We start from the raw sequence: 27,515 nt of genomic DNA on the forward strand, positions 1-27,515 counted from the left end.
GCGACCGGAAGGGGCGTGTCCTTGGCCTCAGTAGACGAGAAGAGAGCGTGCAGAGGGCCATAACCCACCTTATATAGTCCGACTAATATGCCACGATTGGCTTACAAGCCCAGGACTATCCTGCTACATTATGATGTTAATGGGTCATTTTTTTATAACTGTGTTCATGTATTTCAGCGATCTCAGGATTTTCTCAGTTGTGTGTCAGTAGTCACAGGTGTATTCACTGATTGTTCTGATATTGTACTTTGGTGCCTGTATTTTTAGTTTAGCTTTTTTCCTTTTCATCACATTCTATAGAAATGAATGTTTATGTTTTATGAGTATCTTCAGTGTCGTCTGTCTGTCTGTCTGTCTGTCTGCCTGTGTGTCTGTCTGTCTGTCTGTCTGTCTGACTGTCTGTCTGTCTGTCTCTCACCAGGATTACATACCAACAACTACCTGGATGTAAATCTATAGGAGCTCGTGTTGGAACAAAGCTGAACATGGAGGTTACAGTGTACAGTTTGTTTGAACAGTTTATTAATTTGACCAGATATGTTTGGCGAACCCACTGGGCTGTTTGCAACCTGTCTAACTGTCTGACTATTTTCCACATTTTCAGGTCAGCTTGCTAATTAACCTGGTGAGTTTGATGCTATTTCTGCCAATAATTTTGAAGGAAACCATGGACTGACATTGAAATATATTCAATTTTTTTTTAAAGCTTTCTGGCGAAAGCACCCTAAGAGAGCTGCAAGGTCTTGACAGATTTATCTTTGTCAGGTTGGCATGAAGGCATCCATGAGCTGTGGTTGAAACTCTGTTCCATGATTAAATATATTGAAACAGGTGAGTCAAAAACCCAAGGTGCAACCATCTCTTTCTTTCTGGATTGCCTCATTATGAGCACGGAAGAGCACATCCCAACTTTCCTGATTGGAGATGTCAGCGGCAGCAGTCAGTGTTACTCAACAGTTGAAAGCCTCAGGGTTTCCCAAGGCAGGGAGTGGCACCCCCCCTCCACCAGTAAACACATCAATAATCCTGCAGGTTGACTGACTGGCTCACTGGGTAAGGCATGAAAATGAAGGAGGAAGACCTGTGGAGAAGAGGCAATTAGTGTTCACTCTAAGGTGTATGGGGCCTTGGAATATTTAGTGATGTCGAGTTAAAAAGGAGGGTAAACCCTGAGCCCCAGATGGTGATTAGCTTCATGCGAACTAGTGCCAAGAGAAAATAAAAATCAATTAATTTCTCAGAAAGCAGTGACCTGTTCACCTTTACGAACCCATTTCCATGTCATTTCAATAAACTGTAGAATACTTTTGCTGCCTACTTCAAAGGACAGGCAGATGTTTTAGGAAATCTGTTCCTCAGTCAGCTAAAAAAACCAACATACGTTTCACCTGTATGCGTCCTGTACCAGGGTGGCTTCAAATGCATGTAGGGTTACTTTAAATTAAAAAAAATATGGCAGCAGGGGAAAAAGCGAGTATTGCTCTGTCAGAAGTATAAAATATGCCTTCCAGCAACTCCAAAGCTTCTCTTCTCATGCAATGTAGAAGCAGAATGTAAAAACAAGACGTTGTGGTTTATGCCTTTCACAACAAGTCTCCATACCTAAATGACAAAGTAGGTCATGTCAGAGCCTTACAAAACAAACCCCTGTGAGGGGGGATCTGCTGGCCCTATGGTTAAAGCTCAATTAACTGATTTTTTATCCACTTGCAGACAGTAGAACACGGCTAGAATGTGTTGTTGTGAACATGTTAGGCAACACTTGCTCTTTATTTGGAGTCCAACCACCTGATGAGAACTAGTTGTTAACCTTGTCTGCTTACTGTCGGGCAGGTAGTTTAGAACGTTTTTAAAATAGCCTTTTCACAGTAAACAGCTGCCCACAGCTGGAAACAGGGTTGATGAGAGTTCTGAGAGTGACCCAAAACATTTAAGTTGATACCAAAAGTGGCATCAAAACAATGAAGTGGAAGATGATGAAGGAATTGAGGGGAACTGGGGAGTCCTGTGATAGTTCTCTGTGGGGTCACTGTGAGTAACTCTTTCACAGCTAACAAATTACAGAGTCATCTGATATGTTGCAGCTTTAAGCGTTGGTTAAGTTCATGCATTTACAACAACATGGTTCAACATTCATAAAAGACAGTCGTCCCTTTTAAAAGAAGCCAAAGTCAAAACTTTGTTCAGCCAGCCAATGTATGCCATCCTACAGCATGTGTAAAGCTACATTTGTTTGCTAGGTTATTTACCTTTTACTACTTCCCTTCATTTGGGCATTAATGGACTCAAAGATCAATGAGAGGCACTGCGAAGGAAATCGCTGTGACAGTCAATATGCATATCATGAATATTGGATGGCGAGAAAACAGAGGGACATTGGATAAACATGAATCTCACACAAATCCACTTGGCACAGACAGTTAATCTGACAAATAGTTGCTGGAAATGAAACACTGACATAAAAATGTGTTTCTTGGAAGAGCTGAATGTTCAGGCTCTACTCGTAGTCCCTTCATATTTTGCACAAACGGACCCAGTATCTATGACAAATCCACTCCCCCCTGTGTGAAACCATGTAATTCTCCGTCTGCCTCGTGTCCCGTCCAGCCGTGTGACTCATGTTTCTCATGTTTACGCTGTGGTGGTACATCACCTAGTTGTGATGACGAGGATTTTGCTATAAGCCACAGCTGAACATCCTATATCCACCCTGCTGGCACAGCTTCAGTGTTTTCATTCCATATGATAGGAGTCACACCACATTCCTGTTACAACTTCTCTGCGGCACATAAAAATCTCCTCTCCAAACCGCAGAGCCATGTGTTTTGAATTTTCCCTCTGTTTGTTCCCATTTACAGCATCTCCCTCTCTTTCTTTTTTCTTCTGCTCCGTCTCTCTCTCTCACACACAAGCACCGATCCCTCGCTCTTTTCTTATTGATAGGCCCATTTAGTTCTCATGAAAGCATTCCATTTAGGTGCATTTGAGGTTATGGTTGTCACTGACAACCAGCTGTCAGAGAGTGGCAGCCTCTATCAGTGTTGGGGGTTTCCAGAAGAGCTTACAGCACACAGAGCAGCTATTGATGGAGCCCACTTTATGGACTCAGACCCACCAAAGGCAGTGGTGTGTGACAAAGACAGTGAGGGGAGTTGGTACTTTGGTTCTTTGACCCTGTGCGCTTAAATCACATGATGTTCTTTACTTTGTGAACAGGAAGAATCGCCTCATCTGTTGACTTAGTCTGGTGTGATTTCAGTATAGTTTTAGATTAACATGAAGATATAGATGAATGAGTTAATGTGAAGAAAACAGATGGTTGTACCATGTGATGTAGTGGAGGGGAAATAAACAAATATAGGAACAGATATAATCCTTTAAAGTTGCAAAGCAGAATGCTATGTTGAGCTTTTTTTTGTTTTCACCCAGCTTCATTAAAGAAAACAGTGAACTGTAGTCTACTGTGTTAAAGTCCAAAGTTTTGTCAACAGATCTATCCACCCTGAACTCCTCCCTGTGCCAGATCACGGCTCTACAACTACATCTCCTTTGCTCTGGTCATAATTACTACAGCCGCTAGAGGACTTAGTGTCTGAAACGCAAACATGCTGTCTTGGGGTGTTTGCTGAAACAGCTGATGCTGCCTCACATGACCACTGGAGGTAACTTAGCAACGAAGGTTAACAATGAGTCCTAATAAGCTGCAGCGTGAGCGGGTTGCTTTGAAATGAGAGGACAGTGTCCATGTCCTGGTAGTTTTAGTTATCAGGCTGTTTTGGACTGATTTAGGGCAGCCTGAGGTTTTATACATGTTCCATCGGCAAGAAGCTTCTCTGTAGGATGTTTGTAGAAAACAGTAAAGCCTCCAGGCGGGTAGAAAATTGCAAAATACGGCTTTGAGGGGCTCAATGCTAATTGTCAAACTGGGAGAAGACAGCACTGGTTGGTTGATTTGGAGAGGATGATTACCATTTTTCTGCCCCCTCAATGTCGTGGAGCAACAGCCTTGTCCTCTCTAACATCACAGGGTAACACAACAGCCTTCCACTGTTCTAATCCCTACCTGTTCACTGAACTAGAGTTGTAACTACTCACTACTATTAGTCGCTGTTTGGTGAACTCAGAATTAACGCTGTAGCTGAACCTTTTCTTGGGCCTTGAGTTCCTGCAGTAGTAGGTTACCTTTTGGTGATCCAGGAACTCTTAATGTGGAATCAATAATATTAAATGTCTCATTGGTCAGACCCAGAAAATGCAGCACAAATTTATTAAAAGACTTCTCCTGGTTTAGTCCCTGTGGTTTGATAGTTCCTGGAACTATTTGGTCAAAAAAGGGGGCAACTGAGGACACAGAGGGCATCACCTCTGTTTGTTATTCCCTTTTTTTTGGAATCTGTGTTTTTTCAGCAAAGAGGGTTTACTGTCTGCGTTTCAACACCACGCCAACACATCGAGGAATTATTTCCACATAGAAAACTTCACCACCAACTGATTTACTTCCAGTGCTCTCGTTTATGCCAATTCAGGAAGAAGTGTGGCTGACTTTTACCCTTAACTGTAACCCCTGGCTTTATTTCAGCCAGATCCTAACCATAGCCACAAACTTTCTCAAACCAAACTGCCGTACAATGACTCTAAAAATGTTTTTGCACATTTCTGGTATTTTCCAAGCTAAATTCAGTATTTGTTTTGGACTCAGTCTGTTTAAATTTGACCACTTTTAGGCCAATAAATTGTAGACGGTGTAAAACTTCAGCTTTTCTGCAGAATGACATCCCTGTGAGTGTGAAAAAGCTTTGGAATAAATTAACAAATGAGATGAATGAAGTCCCAAAAAATAATAATGAAAATTCTCAAAATAAATTAAAGAATGTATTAATTATTCATGAGTATAGATTATATTATTGTTGATTGTGTATCTTACTAAACACTGTGTGAGGATCGTAAGGATTTGAAATGAAAAGTATTAGTTTTTCATACAGTAAGAGTTTCAAACATTAAAATGTTAAAAGTCACAAGTTTCTCTGTGCTAATTGATTTGATGTAAGGTCTATTGCTAATTAGATTAAAACAAACAAACAAACAAAAAACTAAAACAAAGCAGAAAAATTAAGTTAACATTTATCCTTAAATGGCAAAAAATTGAATTAAACTCTGGTGATTGTCACTTGTGAAAAAAAATACAATTATAAAATACGAGCCTTTAATTGAATTCGTTTGCTGTAAATAAATACCTTTGGAAATAGTATTGTTGGGAATAACACACACACGCACACACACCCTCCTCCCCCTCTGGAAACCTGTTCTGGAGGGAGTGACTTGATCCAGGCGGCGTCCAATTATATGGAAGCAGCACTTATTCCACTTTATTCCAGGCTACAGTTAAGTGGCTTGAAGCCTTCAGAGACACACATGCTTGTAGTATAAAGGCAGAGCAATAGGCAGAGAGACGGCACCCATGTGACATGTGCACGGAAAGCTAAAGACAAAGGTAGAAATATCTACTCCAGCAAGTGAAGCGTCTGGCAGCGTGGAGAGGAGACAGAGGATGCTCCAAATCAAATCCATGAGGGGCTTTTTTTCTCGTCTGGAAATTCACGGCTTCATATAAATGATTCATGAGAGCCTGTTTCTATTTCTAAGGGAGTAATTGCGCTCGCAGTGAGTTTGAGCTGAAGCCGGTCACCAACCAATCTGCAGAAAGACGCTGGTAAAGAAGGGACGAGAGCCTGGAGAAAACACTGAAGTCCATTCATTCGCGGGAGTTTGATGAGCGTTCTTTTTAACCTGCTCTGGACCTCATCTGTCACAAGGATCAACTGTTGCTGCAGCCGGAGCGAGAACAGAGACATTCTCCAAGTGTGTCTGGCTTTCAGAATGGATGTTTGACCGTCACTTGGTACTGCATGCAGCCACACAGCCGGTGTTGTGCAATTAACATGGAAGAGAGACTGATACTGTTGTTGATGCCTCGGATACACCTTCATCTGTCCTGATGTGATGCCACATTGTTGCACTGAGGAGAATGATAATATCCCACAGCGCTGCCGGCTTTTTCATACTGGTTGCTCATCTCTGTGTGTGAAACAATACAATTCGATTCTTTTTTCTTTGTACAAGAGGCCACTTTGGGCATTTTAAGTCACTGGCAGACATCAAAATTGAGAGGCTTTTTGTTGTAGTGACCTTGCCCGGTTTTGACATCTATTCAGCGGGAGATCATCATGCTGATGATGATGGAGAACAGCGGCATGGATGCGCATCAGGTTGATATCGATTCGGAATTTGAGCCTCACAGTCGGTCGCGGTCGTGCACCTGGCCGCTGCCGTGTCCAGAAGATTTCCCCGGGGGAGAAGAGGCAAGCCGAGGTCTGGCCCTGGCATCGGTCAAAGTGGAGCAGTACAACGTGCCCGCATGCCGGGCCGACAGAAAAGGCGGCGCACCGGCGGAGATCAAGCATCCAGCCGGCGCCCCGGCCCCGGTAGTGGCCGCTCCTGCCTGCATGTCCGGGGCTGCGCTCGACGTGGCCGGCCAGCTGCGCAAAGCAAAGTCCTCCCGGCGGAACGCGTGGGGAAACCTGTCGTATGCAGATCTCATCACCCGTGCCATCGAGAGCGCCCCGGAGAAAAGGCTCACCCTGTCCCAGATCTATGACTGGATGGTTCGCTTTGTTCCTTATTTCAAGGATAAAGGCGACAGCAACAGTTCAGCCGGATGGAAGGTAGGCCACATGAAAGAATTTTCTGACACCACATGGTGAAGATTTTAGTGGAGAAGCTTCCCTATATTTAGCTTCAGTCTCTGTCTGCAGCATAACTCCTTTTCTGCATATTTGAAAGCCACATAATTGACCCCTGGTTCCAGCAATTTATGTCAGTGGCGTGTCCCCATGTCACTCCACAGCGCAGTGTGTGGAAAGGGGCGGTGAGCGTGGCTGGATGAGGGTTCACTGGGTTCATCGTATTTAGGGATTGCAGCCTATGCATATAGGAGAAGCCACACGGAGCCAAACTCCCCCTCTTCACTGTTCCTTTTGGATAGACGCGCGGTGACGCATTCGCGCTGTGTCTGGTTTCAAGCCTGTGCTTCTCCGTGATATCGGGTCACACGGGAGACAGAGTGCGCCTCTGGTCCGATTTTTGGCTCCTCAACTTAAGCGTCACCCATGCCGCCAGTTGGGTGCTCGGGACAAACGGTTTGGAGCCACCCCGCCCCCTGCTATCCAGTGCTCGCACGCCGAATTACGCACGGGCTGTGCGAAAGCATGGCACAAGGCGAGGGGCTTAAAAGGACAATAACAAGAGATGATGACATTGGGTGTCACGGCAAACAGATGTAACTACAGATTATCCCTTACATTCAAATTAATATGAGGTTAATCTAATAGATTGGTAGCTGTAATCTACTTAAGTTTACCACCCATTCTGTGTTAGGATTAATAGTCTTTTGTTTTCAAACCCTCTGCTGCAGCTTCCCCTCACACTGCTCTTTATGTTTGACATAGTTTAGCTTCCGCGTTCTGTGTTTTTAATTTTTTTTTACCTACTTTAAAACAAGATGAATAGTGTGGAAATCAGCCCTGCAATTTAAAACTGCACTTTGTGCTCCAAAAGTGAAATGCTTTTTGCTTTATTGTCTTTTGTGTCAGGACAGAGTTTTATGAAGAGGCTTCAAGGGTCCCTACATTCAGTTAATGTGGAAGGCAGTGTCAGAAACTCCTGTCTTGGTAAATTTGATAGCATTGTTAAACATTTACTGGCACTGTACTATCAGGACCTTTAAAACGAATGATAGATTATTTAACAGAACACAGATATTAAAGATGGTTCAGAGCTGTTAGATATTTTAGTTCCTTAAAGTTGGGGAGTTAAAACAGACGTGTTTCCCCCCAAAAAAGGTCAAAATCAAATCTATAGATGTTGAGGTATCCTGATTTTTGTGTTCTCAATTTAGGGTGAATGCTGGATCCTAAAGCTCCCATAATGCAGCTCAAAAACATCCCCCTGCCCCATGAATGTATGCTCAGCTTTGCACCTCCACTTCTTAAACTACAACTTTTCTATTATTAATTTCAAAACCCAAGCCAAGATTAAAAAAAAACAAAAACTTTTAAACTCCCTCCAAAGCCACAGTAAATATCCCTCAGTCTGTCACACACACACACACACACACACACACACACATCTGTTTTTACAAGCAAAACTCCTCGTGACAAGTGAGCTGAACTTCTTGCATAAAATCAGCAGACTGTCCTTTAAGATGATTTTTGATGCTTTTTGAAGTAACGGTTTCTTTCCTCTGTGTCGTTGCTTTACTGAGACGACCGAGGGCTACTGTATGAAGCATACAGAGGAACAGGAAACGCGAGTCGCAGTGGGATTTACAGGCATTGTACACCATCTGTATGTGACAGTGTGCTGGTCTGAAATCGTCTTTCTGTTTCTCTTGTCATGTTATCATATCCTTACAGCATTTTTTGATAAGTGCTACTGTCTCCCTTCTTTTTGTCTCTCTTACACACACAAGCTTTCTTTAATGCTTCGACTCCTGCCCGCTTCCAACTGAACAGTACTGAGACGCAGATTAATCTCCATCTTCAAATCTTGAAAATTGGATTTAAAGCAGGGGTTTAAGTCCCCGGGTCTTGTTTTTCGCTGACCAGGGATGCCCAGCTTGATGCCTGGCCGGCTCCCTTTGCAGCTTTGCGTGGAGGTTTTGATTGGCCGGTGTGGCATGGAAGCTGATTGGCGGAGAGGAGCTCCAAGTCCGGGATGAAAAACAACTTGATTCGATCATAATAACACTGTTCAACAACAACAACAACAAAAAAAAAAGAATCAAAGGAGAGAGCAGGGAGAGACATGTAGGCACATGTTGGACTGTAATAGTTGGCAGTGTCTTTAATGAGATTTGAAGCACGGAGGTACAGAATCACTCATAAAAACACACACACACACATTTGCGTACAATATGTATACACCCTCCCACTGTTTTGTATGTTTCTGGTTATATTGAACAGCACTGATGGGTGTGTGAGGTGGGGGGTGTGGGTGTATATGCATGGATGGATGGATGGATGGGATGAGTGGGAAGGAAATAAGATCCAGTCAGAGTCTTGCTATTAAAAGCAGTCTTTAAGAGCTGTTGTGTAATCCTGTCTGAGAGCCGCTGCTCAGTCCAGCCGCTGGGCTCTTTGTCTTCATCTGGGCCAGCAGCTTCTGCAACCCCTTAAAACCACACACACACATAGAAACTGTGGATATATACTGAACACGCACTGCTGAGGTGTCAGTCACTTGTTTAAGCATTAAGTGCGGAGGCTACGGCGGCGGATTGGATTCTTTTGACGCATTCACACTCTTCTTGTCTCCAGTGATAGTGTATGGATTTCTTTGACTGTGGTCACATATAGTGTACACACACACACACACACACACACACACACACACACACACACACACACACACACACACACACACACACACACACAAAGACGCACACAAAGAGGCAGTGTTGCTTAAGTGTGTGGCAGCAGGGTTGCCATGATGACTATGTATGGATTTCTCTGACCGTGGTTCAGTAATTGTGGTCAAGTGTTTTGACCATGTTTGTTATTGCATCTGAGGTGGGAGGCTGTGTTTGGTCGCACAGAGTGAGTTCAGTTCTGTAGGTGGTCACGGTGCTGGTGGTGGTTATGGAAGGCGGGGGGTTCGCGTTCTCTTTCACACACACACTGTTGTGTTCATTTCACAAGTGGCTCTGCGTGGGAATGGATGTGCTGAGCTGTGGCCTGTCTGCAGGCTGTACTGTACACAGATTCAGCAGCAGGCAGGCAGGTAGGAGCTCTCTGACTCTACCTGAAGGCTTCACGAAGCAGCACGTTAAAGACTCTTTGTGGGTGTACGACTGTTGTAATCAGACTGTGATATAATGACACACGGAAAACAAGCAGCAAAACATGTGAGGATCAATTATCAGTTCATGAAGCATTAAGTCTTGTTGTTGGTGTTGAACTTATGAGAGGTTGCTCTCTCTGCTGTCCTCTGTTTACCGCTGGAGTCAGCTGTACAGATTCTTGAGCTTTCATTGAATTTGCTTCAGTTTAGGGGAGTCGTATTTGTTCAGCTATGTGACTGCACATGAATGCACCCTTATTGCAGAGTTTTGGATCAGGTTGCGCCTGCAGCTGTACTTCCACACAGGCTGTTGACAAAATGTGATGTTTTCTCGGGATGCTCAGGTGGACTCGGGGTAAAGGTCCGACCATGAACTGTAGCACCCCTGCTCTGGCTAGTATCATTCCCCATCTCTCTTTCCAATTATTTCAGTTATTCAATAGTAAAGTCTGCAAACCTATATTTAGAAGAGATCTCCAGCCTGACCGACACCTGATGGCTCCTGGCAAAGTGTGGAATTTTGAGATTTTTGAACATTGATGTATAAACTTAAGGTTTGCGGACGGACTGTCTTCACAGTGCTGTCATAGTCGGCAGCCATTGTTAACAATGGCACAATTCCATCAAGCATCCCAGTGAAATCTGACAGTGAGCTGTACAATACACTGATTATGAAACTAGCTCACCGAGAAGGAATGCAGTCCTGTTGAATGTGCATGTGCTTTTCCTGCTACGACAAACTAAAAATGTCTGCTGTGAAAAAGGTCTGCTGGCTTTAATAACTTGAAATTCATTTATTAAGAGTGTGAATCTGTCTTCCTCTAGCTCTGCCAAATATCTGAGTTCATGAATGCCATGTGTTTTATTAGTCCGGGGAGGTAATGGCGGGTCGTGGAAGGAGGGGTGGCAGTGGGCTTTCAGGTTTGGGTCTTAAATTTACTGCACCAGACAGGTTCAGTGCAGTCCAATAAGGACTGGATTCAGGGGTCTCAGCTGGAAGTCAGTGTAAAACAGTAGCAGGGATACACGACGGTAGCTGGTCGTCATCGGTATCAGCCGATAAAGGTTATATAATGTAGAAAGTAGACCTGACAGGTTGATAACTCCTGTCAGGATAAAAGTGTGCCGTTTTGTTTGACTGTGTTGTCTGAATAAATATTGCATGATTTACATGTAGGTGGAAAAAGCCTCCTTATTTGCTCAGTGCACCTTCCAGTGGACCAGCAGGATAAAAGTCAGCATCATCATATGTTACCAGTTTCAAATGGATGTTCTCCATGATGAGGTGGGAAAAACATGTGCGCACTACATTTTTGCTAATCAACTAAAATGAGTTTGAACATATTGACATGCTGGGTATTGGCAAACCATAAATCTATTGGAAGTAAGGTCTCATTGAAGTTCAATACAGCAGCTCATTCTAGCTCAGGAGGCTCGTTATGTTCAGTCTCCTGACTTGAAGAAACGTGTAAATTCAGTGACATGTTTATCACGGAGGCCATAGCTGAAGGTGGATCTGTGTGGACTGCATCGTACTGACAGAATTATTTCCTCACTTTTTGGTTCCTTTTTGTTTTCATGCATAAGCTGGAGTATAAGACACAGCTCATAATATAATACACTCCAGTGCAACAGCATCACTAATCATGATCTCAGTGCTTAAACAGATAGAATCTAATGACAGTTTCACAAATGAACATAATAGACTTCACTGTATTTGTATTGTATTTCATTGGACTGTAGATTATATGTCCATCCATCCATCCATCCATCATCTATACACCGCTTAATCCTCATTAGGGTCGTGGGGGGGCGGAGCCTATCCCAGCTGACTCAGGGTGAAGGCAGGTTCACCTGGACAGGTAACCAGTCTATCACAGGGCTACACTTAGAGACAGACAACCAAGCACACTCACATTCACACCTACGGACAATTTACAATCACCAATTAACCTCAGCATGTTTCTGGACTGTGGGAGGAAGCTGGAGAACCCGGAGAGAACCCACGCTGCACGGGGAGAACATGGAGACTCCACGCAGAAAGATCCTGGGTGTCCTCACTGGGATGCAAACCGGCGACCTCCTTGCTGCGAGGCGACGGTGCTATCCAACTGCTCCACCTTGCAGCCCTAGAATATATGTGTAGATCATAAAGTAGTTAATGAGTACGTATACATAAATTGAATAGTAATCATCCATAAGGACCAAACTGACAAAGAGAACACAAGGTGAACCTTCAGTAAGACAGACGATGATCTACAGACACTCCAAGGCTCAATACGTTACTACAGGTGTTGATGATGGAGTTTATTTTTGATGGGTTGTTTCACACAGATGTACGACAAAGAGACAAGTAAATCTCTTTTGGATAATATGAAGTTAGTTTTGCTGTGTGTTCTGGGAAACACAGTTCTGATTACAATATAAACAAGATTTATGTCAGCCCTAAAAATAGTCAAAATGACTTTCGTTTACCTTCTATATCCCTGATTACTGAGAGCAAAGTGGATCTTTACATCTAATATGCACCTAATATGCTTGTAATGCATCACAATGCACTTCACGTAAAGTATTACCGCCCACGCTGATGGCCATCACCTTGTTCTGCTCAGATTCCACTTGTGGGAGATAGAGAAGGAAAATAAGGTGCACAGCACACAGAGAGAGACAGAGAGCGGGGAGACGGGGGGGAGGCAAAGAGACATTTTAAAGAACAAGGTATTATTTGTCCTGCCAATAAAACCTTTTTTGAATTGGATTGCGAATTGAGTGGGAGAGGAAGAGAGAGGCGGAAAGAGAAAAGATAGAGCGAGTGCGCGAGTGGTGGCGGTGGCCCCTGCTGCTGAGCACATTGATAGCAGTCTTAATGCCTGTGATGCTCCAGTGCCAGCCCAGACAGAGGGGAATTGGTTGGAGATGGTGGAACAGGCTTAGAGGGTTCCCTGTGCCAGCCGGCCTGGCGCTGGCTCAACAGAAAGCCCTCTGCACCGCTACACAGTTATTGTTATTATCACAAAGGCGCAGCAGAAGGAGAGGCAGCTCTTGAGTTGGCGGGCTTGGCGCTGGGTTAACTGGGGGCGGGGAATGGGAAGAGGAATTTGGAAGGCAAAAGGGGTTGGTTGTTGAATCTGAGACTATGGTAAAACTCATCTGATCAGTTCCGTGAATGGAGAGAAAACAGTTGGGAAGAGTCGTTGAGGACCTGAATGGAAAGGAGGCCATGCAGAGACGGACAGATTTTGATCCGAAGGGATCAGTTGCCTCGTCAGTTGGTGCTGAGCTACAAAAGGCATCTGAATAGATATCACTTCAATCTGGAGAAGGGCTGGGAAGTAAACAAGGGATGCACCGGCAGTGGAGGCGGGGTGTTCACTGCTTAAAATGAGTCATAGTGGTTGGAATAGAACATAATATTCTCGCCCTCAGCCCTCACACTTCAATCATTTGGAATAAATCAGCTGGAATAAAACGTTGAGAAACACTCTACAGACGGAAATTCCAGAGAGAAAACCGAGTCCAGACACAGAACAGTCAGCGAGGCAGGCGGATCTTGGGAATCGTGCCTGGTGGTGTGTCGTAAAATGTCGGCCCAGCACACATTCTCTCCGTGTTGTCTACCAGACCTCAGGGCTTCAAAATGTTCTGGTGTCTGGCTCGGACGATGAGCAGAGCAGTAGTCAAAAAACATTTAGTCCTCTGTCCTCACTGTCAGACGGTGACTCAGGAACAGGTCAGCACTGAGTGTTGTTGCATTGCAAACAAGGACCTAAAGGACCACACCAGAGGCTTGTTTCATGCTGTATTTCACTTTCAACAAATCCCATCCACTGTACATCACAAACAAGTATCTCACAAACCATTTCATCATGCTTAGCCTCAGGTAGCCACTGACAAGCATCACCTCCCTCACAACATGTCAGGTATTTTTCTGATCATTTTTAAATGTTTGATTATTTTTTTCTGTGTATTTGTTCTGCCTGATGGGGAGCCATTGGTTTCCACTCATTTCCTGACATGACAAATAATCACATTTTTTATAGCAAAAACCAAAGTAAGTTGAATTTAGATTTATTACTACACATCAATTTAAGGCAGTTGCATTTTTAAGTCAGCGACCGCCGACTTTTACCTCAGATTTTAGCCTCTATAGTGTTGAATCCAGAAACACTTACAGACATTGGTTCCTACTAGTTATCTCAGTCTTCTGTGAGAGCAAGTGCTTAGTTATCTGATCAGTTTAGTTCAAAACGCTACAGTTTGCATTTAAAAATGGTGACTGAAGTGTGAAGCATACATGTAGTATTGAGAAGCTAAACCTTGTGCGGTGGTTTAGTGAGAACATTCGAGCAAAGAGTGTGTTGTAGTAAATCACTGAATTTTTATATTTCTAAACAGTTAACTTCAGAAACTGAGGTGTAGCAACAACACATTTTTATCATGTTTGATTTCCCACTTTCATGAAGTAAAACATTACACAGGGACTTACTGTGCAGTCAGTCATCCTAACAATCCCAGTCCATCAACTCACAGCAGCAGCATCAAACTGATTAGAATCCCTCTGGAATCAGAGAGAAAATGTTATAATGTAATCATGCATCTGAAATTGCACTAAATTTTAATGTGATTAATGACAGAGTTGCCTCATAAAGTATTCACCCTCCAACTTTCTGCATATTATACTCATTATACTATGCACCAATTTTAATAAATCATTATGCACTCACTGTGTGTTTATAATGGGCTTTTGATGCCTTATAATGCCTTATGAGGATCACTTCAAGAATTGTGTTGCCCTTATTTTTACTGCAAATGGGATTAGTTTTTGAGTTCCTGCACATGCTAAAATGGGTCTGATAGAGGTTTGTATGGATCTGAAGATTTGGTGTGTATGTGTGTGTGTGCATCTGCTCTTGTTGTTGTGTAGCTGGGCCTGATGGGAGTCCAGGTCCGGGGGGTACAGCTCTAGTTAATAATTCAGATGAGGCTCATTATCAAGGCAGCGCAGATCTCTCTCTGATTCCACCTTAATTGCAGGCAGGATGTGCCTCTCAGACACTCTCAAAGTCACTCCCCCTCCTGTCTGCAGCTGCAAATGACTACCACACACACACACACACACACACACACACACACACACACACACACCTCCACTGGTTCTCTTCCAGACCTCACCTTTTCACAGCAGGTCGCCCAGCACAGGCCTGGATCTTAACATGAGCACATGAGCGGACGTTTGGAGATGAGTAGATAAGTCCCACTCAGAGCTTTTGTCTATCACAGAGTATCGACTCCGAGGACAGGCATGTGCTCCTATTATGAGTCACTTACATTTTTAATCAGATCTTCATGAGGGCTTTCTCCTGTTGGAGGGCTCAGCAAACTAAGATTGATGGGAGGTAATCAGTCAGAGGACAGCCGCCCTGTGATTAATGCTGCTGGAGAGTGAAGCTCTCAGCACCGCGCTGAATGACCTGGATCACGGCTTTTCAACCCCAAATTTTCTGAAGAGCTGAAGTGTGGAGGGCATGTAAAAACAGGAGAACTGCTGCTGTTTGACAAGTACTGTTAGACGTATGTTGCATTTAAATAAAAGACGGGTCTGTCACAGAGAAATGAGTGTTCAGAGACTACCCACAATGATTATAGCAGATGTCAGGATTAAATTCACTAATACAGAACAAATTTACGACACTTGTTCGTGGGAAGTAAGTGAAGCAATGTGGATGCCCTTGACCTAGTGTTTAGGGAGCACTGACACAGATCTCTGACTTTGAACGAGGTGAAGAAAATCTAGTTCTGATGCCCACTGAGGTGAGGCACACACCCACTCTGCCAGGACTAGAGCTTTGTTTCATAGTGAAAAATGTCTGATATGCTCTGACTGGACCACATCCCTGTCCAAGAACCACTGGCACCAAAGGATTCCTCTGAAAGCAGTTCCTGCAAAACATTTATAAGAACTTGTTGCTTTTGTTTCTTATAATGAGACGTCCATATTCTGACCTGCATCACAAATTCTTAAGTGGTTCAGACCTTTTGTTGAAACTGTGTACCAACATTTTGCCCTTTCATTCAGAACAGAAACTTGTTTGACAAAAGAATTATTGAATGTCCATGAATTTGGACTTGCTAACTAATGGAGGTGAGGCTGTACTTTGCAGATATGCTGTGAGTTAAATACTAAAATGCTTGCAGTGGCAAAGCCAACATACGTTTCATGTTCAGACGGTATAATGCTGACCAACGTCATGCTTTTGCAGGAAGCAGGATTTATTGTGACAGTGCCTTCCCATGGTTCTAGAAAATTAAGATGTGAGCAAAGTAGGAAGTGAGGTTTTGTGCTGGAGTTGCGAAGCCACACAGTGTGTTTCAGGGAGAAGGTCGGGGTGGATGGACGGGTCGACAAAGCAGGAGATTTCCCCTCTTTCAAACCAATCTAATTTATTTTTATAAAGTTGTTAAAGTAAAATTATTATAATGATCAGTGACTGAAACCCTGATATTTCCTTAAACCAAATAATATTTTGGACTGAGTCTAATCAAGTAGATTTCTGCATTCCTGTGAAGTGGGTCCAGAAGTTAGAGACAAATTACACATGTGGTTGTGGCTGCATATATTCACTTAGATTAAAGTCACACATTTATGAGAACACCCCCAAATAAGCTGTAAATAACTTACAGAAACACTGCATGCAACAGGCGAGGCTGTGATTACTGGTCCACTCTGGTTGCTTCTTCTTTCTCTGGTAAACACACACATGCACAGGTCATCCTATGGCTGTCAATAATCTGCAGCTGTAAACAAACCTACATCTGCACCCGGACGATAGTTTTAAACTAACATGCAGTGGTGGAACTTCAGAGGGTCATAGAGACATTTAACTGTTCTGTTAGTATTTCTATGATCTTTCAGTTGTGCCTGTGCTGCTGAAAACTTCAGACCAACTCACTACGGAAGCTAAATTTATTAGATGTTTGGTGTAACCTGGAGGTGGAGCAGGTGTGGCTGCACTGACCACACTGCACTCAGCTGCTGCAGTTAGGCTACAGAGGCTAATTTAAGATCATGTAATTTAAATGACCGTACTTGTAGTGATATTGTGAGAAACATGAGAAAACGCTGCTTTTATAAAGTCAGTCCATTGCATAAAAATTCAAGGTGTATTTCCTCACTAGCTATGAAAAACATTTTTAGTCTGAACAGTAGGAAGATAACTAGATGAAATTAAATTGCAGAATTACATGTAACAGTGCTTAATTATATTTTTCACATTTTATATTCTTAAAGAATATCTAAGTTTTTGTTGTAAATTTTTACGTTACATCTTAGTTTTTATTTTATTTTATTGGAACATTACTTCTTCTCTACTTTGTGTAAAAAGCAAAAAAACAAAATATCCCTAATACACTCTTGTACATGTGGGATATGAGGTCGAGGTTAAAGTATTAGACGCTGGTGTCATTTCAGAAATGCATTTGTACAGTGACAGACGCTGAAAAGGTTGATATTTTTTTTGAGGAAAACTAATGGCTCTAGTGGTTAAAGAACAACAGAGCATATTAGTAAAAAGCCACACTCCATCATTTTACAGTACTATCAATCACCCTTAATGCGTATTGTTCTCAGTGCAGTTCACTCATGTTGAGGTGATGTTCAGCATCAATCAAGTCACATTCATTTGCTGGCAATTGAATCCATTTTCATTAAAGATGTCTGTTATTGCACTTTGATCATAGCTGATAAAAGCCTGTTGAAAATTAAAGCCATTAGTGTCTTAAGAGCAGGATCATTTGCTGTGTTTTAACAGAATTATTTGCCTATTGTCTTTGTAAAATGTCTGTTAAAGCAGTTGCTACACCCGGGGAAGGTGTCTGTTAACAATGTCAAGTGAAGCCTGGATGCAGAAAAAGAACAACATGCCTACTGTCTATTGTCAGCACAAAGACAGGTCAGGGAAGAGTATTTTCACTAATGAATATTCATCAGTCCAACGACATATTTGGACAAATTACAATAAAAGCCTTTCAAGCTGGAGCTGGGCAGGAATAATTTACAACCTCGTCATTTTGGAGATTATTAATCAAACATCATTAAACTGCTTTAAATCAGGGCTAAGCAGATTTACATTATGGTATGTACAGACCGCACAATGAGAGTGTGTGTGTGTGTGTGTGTGTGTGTGTGTGTGTGTGTGTGTGATGGCTTGCTGATGGTGGTCCAGGAGGCAGACAGAGGTTAGCAGCGTAAGACGGCCTCTCAGTGGATTTCTGTGTCAGTTTGATGAAAATAGGTCAGGATTCAGAGCTGGGCGTTTAGCATTCTGCCCATGTGATGACTGACGCTGCGCCTGACGACAGCTCGCCTCGAATGAACTCCACTCTTCTGTCTCTCCCTTTGCAACCCCCCCACCACCTCCTCTGTCTTCCTCCTCCCCTGTAATCTAAACTCTGTCCTGTCATCCTCTGCCTCTCTGCCGTGGCTTCCATCACTTCAAGCTCACGTAAAGAAATTCAAATCTGTGGGCCGTAGATTAAAAGCCCGCTCCGCCACAGAAATTGCACTCAAATCCACAGTAGGCTGCGTATGGAGGAATTTATTTGATTTAGATGTACTTTTGACTACTGTAGCTCTGCTTTCGAGAGAGAAAATAGATGTGCTGCAAAATTTTATGAGGATAATATTTCAGCCTTGGCCAACAATGACCTAGCTTAGCATAAGGTCCACAGTATGTTTGGTCACCGCTATGTATGTTTGGCTTGATTTATTATTCTCCTACAGAGCAGACCTTCCTCCCTCATGACTGCTATGCTTTAAAAATGACTCTCCTAAAGGTGAATGAACCTACAGATGAACCACCTCTGGCACACGGAGGACTGGCTGTGCACAAATGATGGATAAAAGTAAAGCTAACAGCGAAGGAGTGATAAATAAAAAGATGGCTGCAAGTCAATTCTGTTAAGTGAATATTCTGATAAGGTTGATTTGTGTCCAATTAGATTAACTAGACCGAAAAAGATGTGTTTCATAGCCTTCAAAATGCTGTCTTGTTCCCTGGGATGGGTTGGCTCTGCTAACTGGCTAATAGCCAGCATCTAATTTAGCAAAACAACTTGTAAACGCGTGGCTTGTATCTGTCTCGCTAACACTGGATTTTACTCTGGTAGCATCAGGGCCTAAGGATGAAGGTGTTTATCAGAGTGGGCATCCAACATGACAGCAAGATAGCACCAGGTACTCGCCAATTTGGCTAAAAATGTATTATGGCTACGTACAGTTAGCCACATATCGCTGGGCCGAGGAAGATTAGAACGACAGCACATTTATGTTACCCCACCAAACATTGTTTTAGCTTTTTTTCGTGGCATCTCACCCCAGTTTTTGTCTGAAAAGCATCCTATGATTTCACATGCATCGCCAATCACAGTGAACTATGATTAAAACAGGTTTGAGACTCGTGTTGTACAAAAGTAATCAGCTGACGTAATAAAAAGAAAAAATATTCTAATGACTGAAAGTGTCGTATTTATTAAAAAAAATGTAAGACATTGCATTTAGGGTTGGGATTAATTTATGCCAAAAAGTGAAGACCACATTCAACCCCCTAAGAATTTTTTATTTCAATAATCCTGTTGTTTCCTTTCCTTTAGTGTCACCCTCCGGGAAAACTTTGTTGGCGTCATCAAAATAAAAAGATCATCAAGTCATAAGAGTGTTGTGAGAAGTGTCCAGCACTTTCATATTTTGGGTTTTAATAAGCATTTAAGTCTCAAAGGGCCACGGGAATGACTTTATAGTTTCTCTGATGTTAACAAGATACCATTAATGAATGAGCAAAATCTGATTTCAACAAGGCAGTCGTGGCTAAATGTAGTATTAGTAGTTCAGTAATCGCATGTATCAGCAATGAAAGAATTGCTTTCAATAACTAAGAAGCCCAACGGCCCCGAAGGCTCAGGTTCACTGCACATTAGCTGCTATTCTGAGATCTGATTAATTGAGATTTGTTTGAGAATCTGCATCAGTGAAGTATAATATTAACTCCTAAGATATTATTTATGTTTGTTTTTATTTTTTACGTGGTCCATATTCTAAAGGGGACACAAGCTCGGGGTGCTGGACCACCACGGCCCATAAAAAGCCCAGATTTACTGGGTGGCTTTTGGAAATCTATTTAATCACAAAAGAAAATGACCAACCGTCAACAAAGTAGGACCCAACAGTTGTGGCTACAGGAGCCCTGTGATCACATGTTCCTGAATAAAGTCGTATTTTACTAAATTATCATGATAAGGGCCCAGCAGAAGTTATTTCCTAGACGACAGGTTCATCTAACACAACTCGCTCAGTGAAGTCACTGTGGCTGAAAAGCCGAGTACGTCCAATAAAGCGTGTCCTTAGTGGAGGTTTATTAAGTTGTTTTTAATGTTTGCACAACTGGACACGTGTCCACTGTGTTTATTTTCTGCAAAGTCTTATTTGTGGAGGATCTGTTTCCTCCTTTGTCAGCCTCTACCTTGTGAAGTGTTAGATTGCGCCTTCCTAACTGATTTATTAGCCCTCTGAAAGTCTGACTTCATCAAATCCTTGATACCGCTAGTCATATATACTGTCTTTGATGAGTGCCACCGAAGTCGATGTGTGGATTTAATAGCAGCATTAATCTGGCTGTTTAATGGTGTTGTTGAGTGGAAGGTGGTCACCGCAAGACGCAGCACTAAAAGATGAGTTATGGCCCCAGCCGGCGAACGATGAAAGGGCAAAATGCAAAACAGTGGAGATGTGGAGGAGAGTGGCGGAATTAAACAAGGTCTCGCTGTACAGAGTACAGGAGAGGACGGATAGTTAGTGAACATGATGTGGAATAGAAACATCTCAGACTGTGCTGTCAGGCCTGGCAGCAGGTTGCTCTTAGGTTGCTCGGTGTGTTTAACACATGCCTGAAGTGAAAGTTATTTGGTACCATTTCTGCTGATGTATGGAGGATTCATTATAGTTGATTCTTATCTAACATTTTACACAGGTGAGCTCACATTTCCCATCTCTTCATAACCTTGGTAGTTGTTCACTAATGAACCTGCTCAAATACGTCTACACTACACATCCTACACCTTTTTTCAGGTGTTTTTCAGAAGCAGTCACATTGTGGCCGGTTGTTTGTTGAAATGAGGCCCACATTTTAAGTGGCAGTGATTTTAAGGTTATGCCACTATAAGGTCACATCAGCATACCTGAGTCGTGGTAAAAGGCTTTTATCATGTGCTGTGCTCAAGGCCAACAGATGTCCACCTGTGATGGGATGTATGTTGTCTTACAATATAGTCACTGATATTGAGCATCAGTGACTATATTTACTTATGCTTCAATTCAATTCAATCAGTTTTATTTGTATAGGGCAGTTTACAACATATGTCATTACGTAGTGCTTAACAAAGTATGTTATAGACCTTACAGCTAATGGTGAGGACATATAGCTCTTTAGTACTTGTGGTTTTCCATTTAATTCTGCTTTTTACTTCCTCTTCCGTATGTTTAAGAGGAAAATTCTCCCTCCTCCCTCAGTCCATGGGACTGTCCTGGTAGCAGAAAATATGCAAAACTGTTCAAATTCAATGTTGAAAAATAAATAACCAGCCCTATCATAATGTGATGATACTATGGTAAGGTGTGTTTTAGATGAAGAACTTGGTTCGGTTTCAGGAAGTCAAAACAGTGTTTGTATGTGAGCAAAACACACCATCAGGCTGCACTGTAGGGTTCATGTCAGAGTCTTTGGTTATTGATCTATTCTAATAAAAAAAAGATCAAAATCACATTTTCCTTTTATTTTATTTTTTTAATCATCCCTGTCTTTATAAAAGTGCAGCAGCACACAGGACTATCTGCTGAAATAATTTTTTTAAAAGAAGGCGTATTCTTATATTGTGAACAGTAGTTTGAGTGCTGATTTATGTGATGCAATTTAATGGACTGAACATGTGCTTGACACAACAGTGCGTTTTTTAAAAATTGTAATCTGTGTCTAGATTTTATTTTAGCATTCCTGCTATCATCAGTAGGATCTGGTATTGTATCAGCAGTTTTAATGACTTCAGGTTTAATGTGACGTTACTCTTATAGGTTCAGAATGGCTCAAATTGTTAGACATATAAATTGAGCATTATTGATTATTATTTTAATTAAATGCTTCATACTAAGATACTGACGGATGTGATGTGAGCTGAAGCCTACAGCGGTGAAGCTGATGGGAGGGCAGTAGGAGGACAGCATGGCGGCGTAGCGGTGCGGTTGCGTGACTGAACAGCACACAGGCCTGTCTGTGTAATTCTCGCAAGACGGATATTAAAGACACAACACCGAGGCCTTCCCTCCACTCTGTCCCTGCACTCCCGCTCTCCCTCGCCTTCCCCATTCTCCTGTTCCCTCTCTTTCCCTTTCCCCTCTCCGTCTCTGCTAATGATCTGCTCCGCCTGTCGCTGCCTGGCTGACTGATGCCCACTGACAGCCCCACTCATGCGGAAATCTGCACCCCCTCCTCCCCTTCAAACACACACACACACACACACACACACACACACACACACACACACACACACACACACACACACACACACACAGAGAGAGAGAGTAATGAACTCCTACACATCACAACGCTACATATTTACTATGCATGTGTGACACACATGCACCATGCACGCCAACTTGCATAAGCGCTCACAGTGAGATAGATAGATCTACATTAACTAATCACACCCATTTGTTCAGTCACATGTCAGCAGACATATATGTAGAGCAGATGACAAACACACAAATAGACCACACAGAATGTATACGTTATCCACAGAGAGCCCCTCTCCTCCGTCATATACTAGCATGCTTATTGAGCAGCACACTTACCTTCCATGCATTTTTATGCAAATGACAACGTATTGAATCAGACTGAATGGAGAGCACCTCATTTCAGCCTGATTCTTGCAGTGTTGTAAAACACTTTTTTGCTTGCTTGAGGCAGAACACTTGATAAAAAAAATAAAAAAAAGTAATGCAAAATATTGATGGGAATTAATTAGTCATTAACAATGATGCAGGTTTGACATGATAAGCTTCATAAATGCTTCAGTCTGAGCGCAACAGTTTGTGTGGAGGATGTGCTGTCTGCAGGAATCTTTTCGGCACAAGGAAAAGGCAGTTGCAATGAATTTGAATATCACCAAGTGCATGTATTAGTGCCTAAAGGATCCGCTGATTGACTGAAAACGAATCCCTGCAAAATTTTACAATTGATCATAATTAATTCATCAAACAAAAAAATGCTCATCAGCTCGTCAGATAAAAAAACTGTCAAACAAAACAAGCAACATGAAGTCCTTTATGAACACCTACGTGAACTTTATGTCTAATATTTGGGGAGTTTACAAAACAGTTTAAACTTTGCCTCAAATATAACTCCTCATATTTTATATTATTACAACTGTGTTTTCCTGTAGTCTCATTCATTTCTGCTCTTACTGGTGTGCACATTGCATTAATAATATCTGATGACAGCTACAATATATTGTGGTGTAAACAATTTGACATATTACTGAATTCTAAATACAGTCAGTGAAGGTGTTACTATTTTAATAAAGTATTTATCGATTAATCTCAAAAAGGAGGGCTTAATTAACTGATAATGAAGAACAGTAGTTGTAGTTACAGCCCCAGTGTTTCCATTCAATAGGTTTTGTTGTGATTTGTCATTTATAGTTTCCACGTGTTTTGCAGTAAACGGCTGCAAGAATCATTCTGATCCGAAGCCTCTCGTCTCTTCTCCCCTTTTTTTCTCTGCACATTTAGCGAAGCTTACCTGACACCAGGTGTTTTCACATTCAGAAACCTTTTAATTTCCCTGAACAGAAACAACTAGTTCACAACATGTTGTTGCATCTTTTCTACTTTAGACTCTATTTCCACCAATGTGGGCCTTACTGTCTCTTTCCAAACTCTGGTTGGAATCATACTGGTTAGGACTGCCAGCACTGATCTGACCATTTAGTAATAATAAAAAAAAAATCTGCTGCCATATGAGATTTTCCCAGCAATAAATGTATTTGTGCACAGATTAACTAACTGCAGATGAGGCAGAAAACACTCTGGTGGTGCTCAGAAATAAATGGTGGGGACTTCACGTATTTAGCACATTGCAGCGTGTGGATGTAGCCTACTTTCTCAATAAAATAATAACCGAATATCTTTCTGTTCTTTCATTAGTGTGTGCTCCAGCTCTAACTTGGTATTCTCCTGCTACTCTTGCTCCTAATTACTAATTGGCCCTTACTAATAATAAACAGTCATGCATATGGAAATCTGATCAAAATAGCTTATTTGAATCAATTCAAACCACATTACTTTACCAGACAATCAGTGTGGTATTGGTCACCTCTGCAATCATTCCAACATACACTGAATGACACTGACTTATTAATATTTGATTTTTAATAATCAAAACGTGCTCGGCTCAGCGTCTCTACATCAGCGCCTTGCCAGGGGAGTTTCAGCGAGGTAAGAAATGAGGTCAGTAAGCAACACTGTGATGCAGGGCGACACCCCTGGGTTCCCCTCAGTCCCAGCCTGCAGACGGCACACAGTCCCCCAGCTGATGGCTCAGTCCTGCCATTACGCTCAGCCGGGGGGTTATGCAAGGCTCTGTGAGGCCTGCCGGCTTTGGCACAGATTCAACCGGGAGACTCTAACTCATGTTCGACCAGGAGACTCAGTACTTCACTGCTGTATAAAACATCTGCGCCGGAGACCTATACGAGGTAGCTACAGACAAATACAGAACAGACTGTGGTGGGACATGAGCTTCCATGTTCTGACAGAAGACAGTTTTTCTATTTATTAAAATAAATCACCTTCTTATAGCATATAAGTCACTCCTGGCTTTTTAAAAATGAAATGACGCATACTGTGTAGATCAGCTATAAACCATCAACAACAGTAACTTCCAGGTTTTGAAAAATCTACCTGGTCAGTAATTAATTAATTGCTTGTGAGTTTCTCTCTTTCAAGCGAGCCATTAAAGTCCTCAGTTAAAAACATTATGAAGTAATTAATATACGGTAATAAACCATCAGTCCTGCAGTTCGGCGTCATTAAGTTAATTAATAAAAGGTCATGACTTTCTCACTTTATAATAAGCCAGTAGCAGTTATAAATCGATAGTGTTTTTTTTTTTCTGGGGTTGTAAAGCTTAAGAAACACTCAATACATGACCTGCAGATGTTGTGCACTTGAAAAGACAAAGCAGGCATCATTCTAGAGGAGCATCAACACCAGCTGGAGAGTTTTACACGTTGTTGTCAGTGACGGTTTCCAAATGGCCTCTAACAATAACTGTATCATTAACCATTAACCTGAAGGTACCTGAACCAGCCTGTTTCTGCTACTCAAATAGGAAGAGCAACCAATTTGAGAAGGTTACCAAATGCAACACATTCAACCAGAGTTCTTGTGATGATCATAATGGTTAGAGCATCATTGTGCTTCATTACTGATCCATCGAATTCTAAGTTGTGGTTAAAGATTCCTAAAACAGGTTCAATGACAAAAAAGGGCTATGCTAGGATATAACACTTGCTAGGCTAAGGACACACCGGCAAGGCTGGGAGTGTCAGTGTTTCCTCCAACAGAAAAGTGGTTCCCGTCCTGTTTGTGAATCTCAGTTTACACTGTTTTACATTTTACATGTGAGAAAAAGGACTTTAGAATCTGATAAGCCGGCTCCATTTGAGGAACCACACAATAGTAGATCTTAAGCATTCATTAGTGCATCTTATTTAAAAGGTACGTAGTCCAGGATAAGTACTTCTGAGCAACCCTAAAAACCTGCTGTCCATGTCCCAGACTGATGATGAAACTTGGGGAGGACTTTTTTTCTGCCGTCTTTGGTGTCCTCGTCAGTCTTCTCCTCTCTAACGATGCCATCAACAACATAACATTCACCATACAGGCAAACAAATCAGTCTCCACACTTCTACTGACTATACGCTCCATAGAACAGGAGTCACATCCAGTAACTACTATTTGACGTTGTGTTGGTGCACTCACAGTTAATGTATGTCGAACCTGCAGCACAAAGGCCCGTTACAGGACTGTATCCTTTAAAGTTCATACCAGTTCCTGCAGCAGAAATCTGCCCATTGTGAGCAGAAGTTACCTCAGAGACCCAATGTGCCACCAAGCAGCCCCACAGAGCTGCTTTAGCTTTAGTTTGTGCTTTTTCCTTGTAAAATACTGAATCACTTTGTTATTACAGGCCTTTAGGGCTTACAAGTCAGCAAATTAAATGTTTGGGTGTTTAACTGCTGCTTTAAGGTGCAGCTTTATTAATTAATAAATTTAATGTCTCTCAGTTTGACAACCATATGATGAACACTTATACAAGGGCAGCTTGGAGGGCGTAAGAAACGACAAAACTTCTGACGGAAACTTTGAATTGTTGAAGCTAAAATTTGTCCTTCAAACATACGTAGAATTCTAAAAAAGAAAAAAAAGAATGGAGCTGTTACAAAAGATTGACAAACACAAAAAACCCACCCACAGAAAAAACAGCCTTCATTTCCATTTTGTTTCAATTAGCAGGACAGTTTCAAACTTTGTTAGCTGCGGTCGGACCGTCGAGAACAGTGAAGCAACTTCTCTGTTCAAGGAAGTCTGATGGCGCTTACATGTGCAGCAGGAGGAACTTCAAGCCTCTAATGAAGTTTCTCGTCGACTCTTTGAAAGACTGAAAGCTCTGCTGTACTCCACCCCTCAGTTACCAGCTTGACCCCCCCTTCCTTCACTCACACATACACACATGTGCAGAAACTCAAACACACACAAAAAACACACATTCCAGCATCCCCATTAGCAATTCATGAGCGGCGTCTCATTAGACTTTAAGTTTTACCATAGGCCTCTGAAGTATATGGCTGGAGCAGTTATTAATATTTCATAGTCTCCCATTGAGGAGCTAAAAACGAAGTCGACCCGCTTCCGCTACAAAGTGACTCGCGCTCTTCTTTTTTTTTTTTTTTCTTCTTCTACTTCTTTTTCACCCCCTCTTCTCCCTGTTCGTTAGACTGTCTCTCTCTTCCCCTCTCCTCGCTCCTCCGCCGTCGCTTTCTCTCTTCAGCTTCCTTGCTTCCGATCCTTCTCTGCCACACAGACCTTAACTCAAACTGACTTAATTGGGCTGTCTTTGTTCTGGGAAATGTGGGCATACCTTCCCCTTCTCCCCAGCAGAGAGAGAAAAGAAAAGTAGAAAGTGAAGAGGAGGTGGGAAACGACAGCAGAGGGGAGGGGAAGCGATGCAGGAGGAACCTGAGTGAACCCGGGCTGCTCCACGAGTACGCTGTGTGCCATGCTCGGGTTAGAGGGGGAGTCAGGGGTCGGAGGGGGGAGGGATGGGAGGATGGTAGTGTGTGTGTGTGTGTGTGTGTGTGTGTGTGTGTGTGGAGACAAAGATGGGGAGGCGAGTCTCAAGGGTTCATAGGGTGTCTGTCAGACTGGCAGACAGGAGCTCTGCCCCCAAAACAAACCCATGCATGAATAAGTCAATAAAACCATGTCTGTGTGGTGTGTGTGTGTCTGTGTG

At 42.4% G+C, this 27,515-nt stretch overlaps 1 protein-coding gene across 1 annotated transcript in view; it reads left to right on the top strand.

Annotated features, from left to right (window-relative positions):
- The first annotated feature begins 5,366 nt into the window (after positions 1 to 5,366).
- foxo6b (forkhead box O6 b) overlaps positions 5,367 to 27,515 on the top strand; it is a 47,791-nt gene continuing 25,642 nt past the window's right edge. Inside the window, exon 1 of the mRNA XM_008300387.1 lies at positions 5,367 to 6,722. Coding sequence (XP_008298609.1) covers positions 6,225 to 6,722 — 498 coding nt within the window. The 5' untranslated portion in view covers positions 5,367 to 6,224. The remainder of the gene's footprint in view (positions 6,723 to 27,515) is intronic.

Source organism: Stegastes partitus, unplaced genomic scaffold (genome assembly GCF_000690725.1).
Source record: "Stegastes partitus isolate 25-593 unplaced genomic scaffold, Stegastes_partitus-1.0.2 Scaffold1531, whole genome shotgun sequence".
Lineage (NCBI taxonomy): Eukaryota > Metazoa > Chordata > Actinopteri > Pomacentridae > Stegastes > Stegastes partitus.